Source organism: Pteropus alecto, unplaced genomic scaffold (genome assembly GCF_000325575.1).
Source record: "Pteropus alecto unplaced genomic scaffold, ASM32557v1 scaffold90, whole genome shotgun sequence".
Lineage (NCBI taxonomy): Eukaryota > Metazoa > Chordata > Mammalia > Chiroptera > Pteropodidae > Pteropus > Pteropus alecto.
Genome location: NW_006429894.1, coordinates 741,476 through 751,833, shown reverse-complemented (window position 1 = coordinate 751,833; position 10,358 = coordinate 741,476). Strand labels below are relative to the sequence as shown.

Sequence of the window (10,358 nt, the reverse complement as noted above, 5' to 3'; positions counted from 1 at the left end):
TCCCCTCCCGCCCCGGCCAGGCGCGTGGCCCTGGGCCGGCGGTCACGGGCATTCCCGGGCCTCTACCCGTCTCCCGGAATTACGGTCAGTACGTTTCGGACGGCTAAGCCTTTTTTCAGTTTGACGTTATACATTTTAAACTTTGTGACCAGAAATTTTAAAACATGTGGAAGTCACAGGAGAACAGGTCGCGTTCAGGTGTCTGGGGGTGGCCCAGAGGGAGCTGCGTGAGCACGTCCAGCGACCCCCTAAGACTAGTTTCTTGCCCTCCGAGGTCCTTTTCAAAGTTAAAACTTGTAATTCTGATAGCAGTTTTTAAAAAAACTTATGATTGGTGAGCCTTTCTATGTCACAGGAAATGTCACCTATAAGTTATCGACATGCTAAATAATCTGGTGAAATACATATTTTGCAACGACAATACTGTTTTGGAAGCTTTTACCACTTTTTGGCTTCGCCAACGTTCAGGTATTTGGTGTCTGGATTAAGTGGTCCAATCATACCTGACCTTTTAACTTTTACACAATATTTGCTTAAAATAAAAACAGGTTAAATCTAAGAACTAATTTCAGTTCCACTAATGATAACATTCAGCTAATTTACTAAATAACAATATAGTTATATGCATTTATAAAAAACAGAAATTAAAAACAAATAATAAATTGTTTTAATCTTACTGGTTGCTTTCTCTGCCCATTTTCACCTTTACAAACCAGAAGGTCATGAATTTTCTCATTATATACTTCGAAGTAGCTCATTTCCAGGTGACAGCTGACCTGCAGGAACAGAAACACAGCGTGTAACTCATTTTCAAAGTTCTTGCAGTTTTTGTAAACCATGTGTCTGATAGGGGCCTGGAATCCAGAATATATAAAGAACTCTCATAACTCAACAACAACAACAAAAAACAAACCACCCAATTAAAAAACGGGCAAAGGTCTTGAACCGACGTTTCTGCAAAGATGAGCTACGAACTACCAATAAGCACATGGAAAAGCAGGCGCTCGACACCAGGTGTCAGAACCACAGTGAGGACCACTGCCGCCAGGACGGCTCTGGGCAGAGACGGGAGGCGGCAGGTGACGGCTGCGGGGGAGCTGGGACCTCCTACCACAGGGCCACTGTGGAAACCAGCCGGCCGTCCCTCAAAGGCCGCACACGGTTACCACACAACTCCTGTCTGCCCGAAAGGACTGAAAACAAATTCAAATAAACGATTATTCAAATAAAAGGCACACGCCGATGGTCGCAGCGGCCCTAGATGGAAGTCACCCAAACGTCCATCGCTGACAACTGGGTAAACGAAGCTGGGGCGCCCCCACGACGGGGTGCCATCCAGTCGCAAAAAAAGAGCGCCACGCACCACACGCCAGAGGGTCGATGAACCTCCAACACACCGGGCTCAGTGGGAGAAGCCAAACACGGAAGGTCACACACTGCACGACCAGCCTTTCGTGCCAAACACCCAGAACGGGCAAACGCAGAGACGGGAAGCAGAGCCGCAGTCGCCAGGAGCGGGGGAGGACCATGGGCGGCCGCCGCTGATGCGTGGAGGGTCCTCCGAGGGTGACGAAAACTTCTGGAACCGGACAGAGGCGCAGGGGGCCGGGGGTCGCATGGCATCATGAATCTACTAAATGCCACTGAATTTTACCCTTTAAAAATGGTTATGTTATGAGAATTTCATGTCAATTAAAAAAATGCAAAAGTCCTTGCATCTCTTCTTACGACCTTCTGGGTAAGGTTCAAGGCGACCCGGTAAGTGCCCACCTACTCGGCTTCGGACTACGTTAGACGGACGTAAAGACGAGAAGGCAAGGTTCTTGCCTGCGAGGTTCCAGCTCAGAGAAATAAACCCTCCGGCACATGAGATGGAGCAATAGGAGATTAAGAACCAACGTGACGGATCCTGACTACAAACAGACTGACTAATCAGAAAGGGGAGAGGGTCGGGTGCCCGGAGAGGCCGAAGGACGTGAGGCGAGAGATGGAGTGGACGGGACCCTGTGCGTTGACATTGACCTGGAGGCTGAGAGCTAAAATCAGTAATGCTTCCTGACTGGGCGGAAAGCAGCCTTCGGACTGAGCAGGGCTGAGCTTCTGCTCCTTCTGACGCTGAAAGACAGAGAATAAAGACGAAAAAGGGAAAATCTGCTTCCATACAGCCTTTTTGACATTTAGGTCATGGTTCCTATATTAGGGAAAAGAATTTCATCCACTGACCCTAAGTGAGTCAGCGACATCCAAATCCACCAGCTGGAGGCTTCAAGGGGGCGTCAAAGAGATTTAGGTTCAAGTCAGCAAACATCTGCTGGACCCCACTGGCTACACAGCAGTCTCCCAGGTGCTACGGGAGCAGCTGAGGTGAACCGGACATGGTCTTTATCCTCAGAGAATTCTCAGTCTCACCGAAGGTGCCGTCCAGTCACGAGTGACCCGAGGCAGAATGGCTGCTGTCACGCAACAGTCTCACCGAAGGTGCCGTCCAGTCACGAGTGACGCGAGGCAGAATGGGTGCTGTCACGCAAGGAATGAGGCACTTCCGGTTAGAGACCAGGTACATGGGAACCAAGGCACTTCCGGTTAGAGACCAGGTACGTGGGAACCGAGGCACTTCCGGTTAGAGACCAGGTACGTGGGAACACCACGTCCTCAATACGTCATCAGTACAGTGACTGGCAAACGCTACAGGTAACAGGGCTCAGAATTCAACAAACGCGCATTAACGCCCATTATGTGGGAAGCGGTGCGCTGTGTCACGCAGGCCCCAGGGGGCTTAGAGAGGAAAGCGCAGGGGGGACAAGCCAGGACAGCAGCCAGGCTCCCACGCAGGGGGGACGAGCCGGGACAGCAGCCAGGCTCCCACGCAGAGGCCGCACTCCTCCTTCTCCTCTGAGGCTCCTGCCATCTGCTGGCCGTGTCTGTCGCCTTCCACCATGCCACCCACAGACGATCGCCCTTTCCCATCCTGAGTAACTCCACACTTGACATAATCACGATCACTTCGCTGGGCCGGCTATGTGCCAGGCACTATTCAAAACCTTCTCCACAGACCAACCCACTGAACCCTCACAACGAACCTATGAGAAAGGTACCATGAGCTACCACGATCACCGTCACCATCGTCACCATCGTCACCATCATCACCGTCACCATCGTCACCGTCATCACCGTCACCATCGTCACCACCACCATCACCACCACAATCACCACCATAACCATCCCCATCACCACCATCAGCACCACCACCTCCATCATCACCCTCACCCCCACCCCCATCATCATTATCACCACCATCCCCATCATCACCATCACCACCACCAGGCACACACACGGGAGTGCATCACACGCTCACCGTGATGCACTCACGCTCACAGAGGAAGGAGGCAGAGAGCCCCTCCCCACCTCACCCCACCCACACGTCTCCCAGGAGGAAGCCTTCTGCAGTGAGACGCCCCACCCCCTCTCCACCCTGCCGCCCGAGGAGCAGGATCTAGAATTTGGAATCATAGCCCTATGAGTTTTTCCTCTGCAGCCATGACTGATGCTAACCTGCTGGGCCATCTCCTAGTCCAGCGTGAAGGCTCCAGACAGCATGAGCACCTACCTCCTGGGTATGCTTCTTGGCTACTTGTGCAAAGAGATCTTCACAAAACCTTGGAATTATTCCTGGTTCTTCACCATATCCCATCATCCTGGAAAATAATTATGAACGGGGGAAATGAAACTAATTAGGGTTTTAAAAAATTCTTTTTGGGGACATGGGTTGGGGAGGGAGTGGGGAGCAAGCTGAATGAGCCTCGTCGTCAAAGCCCGAGAACCCGGCTCTGCAGCCACCTCGGGCTGATTTCAATCTTGATGCCACCTCTGCTTAGCTCTGTGACCTTGGACGAGACACCTACCAGCCTAAACCTCAGTTTCCTCTTCCGTAAAGTGGGAATAAACGAGGGCTGTCGTGAGAAGGTACGAGCAGAGCCTTTAGCACGGTGTCTGGATCAGGCGAAAACTCAGGACGTGTAGCTACTCCTGAAATGCCAAGTACTCCCTGCCGGGGCAGGCACCGGCCCCACGCCTTTTGTCAGATGACTTCCTTGAATTCTCGCGACAATACTGACAAACCTCTCTGGGCTTCGGTTTACACGAGAAATCTCAGTCACAGGGAAGTGGGGCGGGTGACTCTTGCAAGGTGCACAGGATCTCGAGCACCAGCTGCAGCCCAGAGGCTGAGCACTGGCACCATGCCTAGTTCTATAACTAGGCATCGGGCGGATGAGGTCTGAGCCCAGATCCGCATGCCCCCAAAGCTACGTCCCTCCCACGGGACCGCACCGCGTCTCCCGGAGACCTGCATTTGCAGGTCAACTCACGTGTACGATTTCCCGGAGCCGGTCTGGCCGTAGGCGAACAGACAGGTGTTGTAGCCTTGGAAGGCTCGCGCCAGGAGAGGGGCCGCGAGGGCCTCGTAGACCGCGGCCTGGCTGGCGTAGCCAGGGTGACCGGCGTCGAAGGACCAGAGCGCAAGGTCGTAGGTGAAACTATACACGTGCTTCGTGTCGGGGTGCCTCACTGCTATCGCGCCCCCGTCCATGAAGACCACCTGGGCTGCGTTCTCCACCGTCTCTCTTTAAAAAGAGGCACAAGGAAAAAGATCGGGTCCCTGCGTCATTTTGAGTATTACTTCCCGAGAACACGAGGACCTCAGAGCTCGTCATGCATAACGTCCCCGGGCAGTTTCGCGTGGACGCAGACCAGCAAATGAAACCACAGTGGCCTTGCCAAACGCTCCTGCAGCTCCGGTGCCAGCGCCCCGGGAAACGGAGGCCCAGATTTCCTGCCTGGAAAATCGACCCGTTTTTCGGGACCTCCCGTCTCGTCCCTTTTTCCCTGGAGTCCCTTTTCCTACGCCGCCTGCTGTGACCCACCCGTGTTCTTCGGGTCAGACCTGGAAGCTCACTTTTACCGTATCGCAAAGAGATTTGGAAGGTACGAATCTACACAAAGCCGGCACGATACACGAATGTAAGTGCAGGTCGCTGGTCTCCTCATTGCCTGCGACCTGCAGCCCCGCACCCCGATCACCTCCCTCCAGCTCAGGCGTAGCTGGGGCTCTTACTCTCTAGAGCTGCAGAAAAACCTCACCAGCCCTCGTCTGGCCCCAGAATACCCCCTTTTACCCCCAACTCTGCTTTAGATCAGGAATTATCCTGAGAAGCACCTGCCTCGTGATCCAACAAGTCCCTCCACACCTGCCCTGCTGATGGCGTGTCTGCTGAGTCTGGGACCAGGCGCCTGGTGTCCGGTCCCCCACAAAGTCCTCCGGGAACGAGTCTCTGCCTCAGCTTTGGTTCCCACCAGCCTGTTTTCTCCGCTGCCTCTCACCCGGTCCCCGCCGGCTCTCCCCGAGTCGCTGACCCCACCTTCGCCCTGGCAGGCTCCGTTCCACGCTGTAACTTTAACTGCTGGCCCTTACGTTCAACCTAGAGGCCCCGTCCGCACTGCGGAGGTCACCTCGCCCTCTTCTAACCTGTTTATGTGACAGCGGTAAACACTCCTGACTCTGTGAAGTTTCTCGCAGTCGTCCCTTAAAATACTTAAAATTAGACGCCACGTGCGCATTTTCTCGTGGCCATCTCCCTCGCCCCGCCTGGAACCGGTGGCTGTCCTGGCCGGTCGTGCTGCAGAAATCGCATCCGGGACACCTCGATGACGCCGGGGATGCCCGCCACTCTGCAGGGGGCGAAGGGCCCCTCTGGGGGACAAGTGGCCTGTGTGGCTCTTTTTAAGGGGAAGGTAGGACATCTGACTAGTACTGCAGCTTTGAAAGCAGACAGTGTTAGAAACTTAGGTCCCTCAGACTTTTTAAAGCTCTAGTATCTAGAGAAATTCACATTTGCAAAAGACGGTGATTTCAGTCTTTAAAAATTTCTAGCCAATCGCCAAGAATAATCGACGCACTACAACTAAACCTAACAGTTCTCCCCAGATAAAAACGTCACCGACGAGCCTGAAGCAGCACGAACGCCCCACGTCCCAAAGGCAGGGACAAACGAGGCGCGTCCCTGCCACGGCTCGGTCGCAGGTGTGACCGGCGGGCGTACCTCTTGCTGAAGGGCCGCACGCGCACTGCCACGGTCACCTGGCTGCTCTCCGCTTCTAAGGGCTCTCTGTCCGCGGAGCTGGTCTGAGCTGCGGCCTCCTCCTGGGGAGGGGCTGTCCCTTCCCGTGACCGTTCCCTTTTATTCGCCAGGAGAGAACGTGTTGGCTCATGTCTGACTTGAGGGCTGGGCACCCCGCTTCTCGGTACGGGCGTGGCCGGGCTTGGAAGATGGGGCGCACGCCTCGGCGTCGACGTGCGTTCCGCAGCACATCTCGGGGGAGCTCTTTTTTCTAAGCTTTCAAATTTACTTGAATTTTTCGCAGCGTTCTTCCCAATACTTCTAGGATGTGACTTTCCTGTCCCCGACTCTCTGCCATCCAGCGGGCTCTGAACGGGCCTTGCCGCCCAGTATCCTGCTCTAACAAGTCCGGTCTGACTCTGGGGACCGACGGGCACTCTATGACTTAAGCACTTAAGTGCCACATTGTCATTTGGCCCACTGAGGGCAGACAGCGTTTCTTTGTATTTTCCCTCAGCCGTCATTTCGGCGACTTTCAGGTCTTCGGCTGAGGGCGCAGAAGATGCGACGAGGGACTGTTTATCATCCACGACCTGTACGTTCGCACTGGTCTCCCCAGAAGCACGGTCACCTCCTGCCACTCCCTTCACGCGCTGTGCCGCTCCCCACTTGTCCACACGGCCCGTTCCGGCACGACACTGCAGCGTGAGGCGTGTCCCTGACCTCTTCTCAGCTGAGGCTCCCAGCTCGTTGCCAAGCAGCGGTGACTCTCTGTTCCTTGTCACTCTTCTCTGAAGGGTCAACCTACCTGAAGAGTTCGGGGTCAGGTGTGCGTCTCTTGCTTTTCTACAGGCAGAAATCACATAAGTGAGGTTTATGTCTCTGACGTGACTTGCAGATCTCAGTGACGGGTCGTCGTTTTCACATTCTGACATCTCCAACTTGGAATGCAGCTGGAGGCCGCTACTGTGGCCGAGGACGTGCCGTGACGAACTCTCTGGGGAAGCAGGGGCACCAACGGGATCGCTATTTGTGCTGAGCTCAGCGTGCACCGACATGCTGGCAGCGACTTATCTTTACGAAGAATGTTGCTGAGAACCTAAGCTCTTCTCTGGATGTTCGTTTGACTTCCAGCCTTTCAGTTTCCAAAAATATCTGCTAAACTACAAAAAAAAAAAAAAAAAGAATTAGATTGCACAGATACAAACAGGCTTTAAAAACACAAGACCCTCCCCAGCGGAACATGCTAGAATGAATGACGGTCTCCAGCCCAGACACGGTTTCCTGTGGACAGCTTTCTGCCCTCAAAGGGGTGACGACGACCTTCCCTCGGCACCCCTCTACGGAGTCCCTACGATGTGGACACTGGATTTGAGGCGAGACCCCTGTCTTTACTTCCTGCGTCTGGAAGGACACACAGATAACCCTTACATCGGGTCAAACGAGCCAAGGGACTCACTCAGAAGATGTAAAAAGGAAATGTCAGCAATGAGTTTTTTAAAGTCCCCCAGCGTGGGGAGTAGGGACGGGGACTAACAGGAGTCCCAGCGCCTGGAGCACAGCGTTTTCATGCCATCTGTTGAGTGCGTGTGAATACAGGGCGGCCTCACCAATGCGGATAGAAGTATTTCCAGCCACAGAGACTGAATCCGTCAAAATCCTGACAAGAACACGTCCACGAATGTGAAGAACAGAACAACGGCCTACAGACGGGAAATGCTCACTCTATGCCCCAATCTCCAAAACGGGATGCCAAGGACTGCGGCCCGCACGGGGCGACCGTCCCAATCTCCCACGACGCGCGAGGTGATGTGACACAGGCCCCAACCTCCTCCGGAGCAAGAAATGCGGACGTCCACGCGGGACGTCCATGCACGGTCAGAGAAGGAAGAGGCTCTCGGGACCGTGTCACCAGCATCTGGATGCCGCCACGCGCCCAGGAATTCCGGGGAGTCCGTTGTGTAGACCATAGGAAAGCCTGTGACGCCGCGGATCACAAAAACTGCGAGCTGCTCCGAACGAGATGGGCCCAACTCGGCACTTGAGTGTCCTGACCTGTGACCTGTCTTGGGGACAGGAAGCCACTCTCACAGCAGAATATGGAGACAGAAGGTTTCCTACAGACAAAGGTGTTGGACAAGGGTGCATTTTATCTCCCTATTTTTTCAATCTGCACGCAGAACACAGCATGCAAAACACTGGGCTAGACTCGGAGGGAGGAGGAGTGAAAACTGGACGAAACGGCAATAGCCTGAGATGTGCAGATGGCACCATCCTACTGGCAAAAAGTAGCAATCATTTGAAATGACTTCTGATAAAAGTCAAAGAAGTAAGCGGCACAGCAGGGCTGCGTGTGAACATCGAGAATGCCAAAGTCATGATCACAGAAGAAATATACAACTGTAATAGACAATGGAGACACGGAAATTGTCAAAAGTTTTTCTTGCCTTGGTTCAGTCATCAATTCAAATGGACACTGCAGCCAAGAAATCAGGGGAAGGCCGAGACTCGGAAGGGCAGCAATGGAAGGACTAGAAAGGTCACCAGGAGCACAGATGTGTCATCAGAGTTGAGGCCGAGACCACCCACGCTCTCGTCTCCCGGTGACTGTGTACGGACGCGAAGGCCGGACAGGGAGGGAGGCTGACGGGAAAGAAACGGGCTTGTGTGAGACTTGGTGATGGTGGGGAGCCCCACGGAGACCCTGAACCACCCGGAGGACAGACACGTGGTCCCAGAGCAAGTTAAGCCCGAGACATCGCTGGAGGCAAAAGGACCATGCTCAGGCTGTCCACTCGGGCACGTCCGGAGGAGGCAGGGCGCTTCGGGACAGACGGGAGTGCCGGGGAAGCAGTAGGCAAAGAAGAAGGCCAAGTGTGAGATGGGCTGACTCCGTGAGAGGCCGTGGGCTGAGTCCACAGGTGTCTTGCAATCATAACAAGAACCACAAGGGCTGGTCCGGCCCCAACAGTGGTTATTAACAGGCTGAGACCAAAATGAAAACTACAGGTGTGTATCTAAATATGTCAACAACATCTATCCCGCACTGAAGCTTAAAAGAGAACAGCACGGACAGCCAACTTCACAATGAAGTGGTCGTATTGATGTAAATAAGTCTTTAAACTTGTGTGCCTGGTTCTCCCATGTAAAATGACTTTTGCTCAAACTACTCCACAGAGGATTGCTTTCGAGGAACAGAAGTTAATATTTAAGTCAGTCTTTTCAAGACTAAATAAATAACAATCGTGGATAGAGACATCTCCGGTCCACCTTCTTACCCAAAAGTACAGACTCTTCCTATTATGGAAATAAATTTAAAGGCAAGAAATTCCACCGCGGCTCAAAAGGCTACTCACAGGAATAGGTGCGGCTTTCGTGTGTTTGCGAAGTTTTTCCATCAGACTGCAATAAGCACGAGGGACATAAGTCCACACCCCGCCCCGGCGGCCCCGCGACTCTGTCCTCAGCTGGTCACTGCGGGGGCGGGACAGCGAATGGACCGCTCAGCGCCGCCGCTGGGCGAGCCTCCCGCGGTCAGGCTGTGGGCCGGGGGCCCTGGGGTCCGGCCACCGGGTCCCCACAGAGCTGCGGCCCGCGCGCCCCTCCTTCTGACCTCGCTGACCCCTTAGCCGCGACCGGACTCCGGGCTCGTGGGCCCTGCGCCAGGGCCTCAGCCCGCCCCTCACGGCACCGGTGCCTCGGCCTCCGCAGGGGCCCCGCCGGGGGACCCTCCGAGACCGCGCCCACGCCACTCGCCCGCGGCTCCCCGGGCCCGCAATTTGAATGGGCGCTCCGCCTTCTGATTGGCTGCTGGACGTCGCCGAGTGCCGCCTCCCGATTGACTGTTACAGGCCATCGCGTCGGGCACCGTCTTGTGATTGGCTGTTCCAGGTCGTCGCGTCGGGCGCTGCCTTCTGATTGGCTGTTGGCCGTCGCGTCGGGCGCCGTGCGTCTGCTTCCTCCCGCCCCCCGGAAGCGCCGGTGCTTGTGTCGCCCTGAGTCTGAACGTGGGGTTCCGCCGGCCCGCGGCGCGGTTCTCGGACGCAGGTGACGTGGGTTTTAAACAAGAAGAGGGACAATGACACCCCTGTCCATCCTCGATGTAAAAGAAGCGTAGTCTGTCCACCTTCGCGTTGTAAAAATGGCTGTTCGTCCCCATCTTAATCGGAATGACCAGCGCGTTTCTAGCATTTCCGATGCCAAGCGTGGAGCTAGGAAATGGACTCAACGTCTTCCGTGGAT

The 10,358-nt window shown here is 54.7% G+C and overlaps 1 protein-coding gene across 1 annotated transcript in view; it reads right to left on the bottom strand.

The window, feature by feature from the left end:
• The window catches only part of KIF14 (kinesin family member 14), a 33,275-nt gene extending 23,356 nt beyond the window's left edge, over positions 1–9,919 (bottom strand). The window contains 6 exon segments of the mRNA XM_025044795.1: positions 678–776; positions 3,608–3,695; positions 4,368–4,622; positions 6,099–7,279; positions 8,564–8,759; positions 9,473–9,919. Of these exon segments, the coding sequence (XP_024900563.1) occupies positions 678–776; positions 3,608–3,695; positions 4,368–4,622; positions 6,099–7,174 (1,518 nt within the window). The 5' untranslated portion in view covers positions 7,175–7,279; positions 8,564–8,759; positions 9,473–9,919.
• Positions 9,920–10,358: the final 439 nt, after the last annotated feature.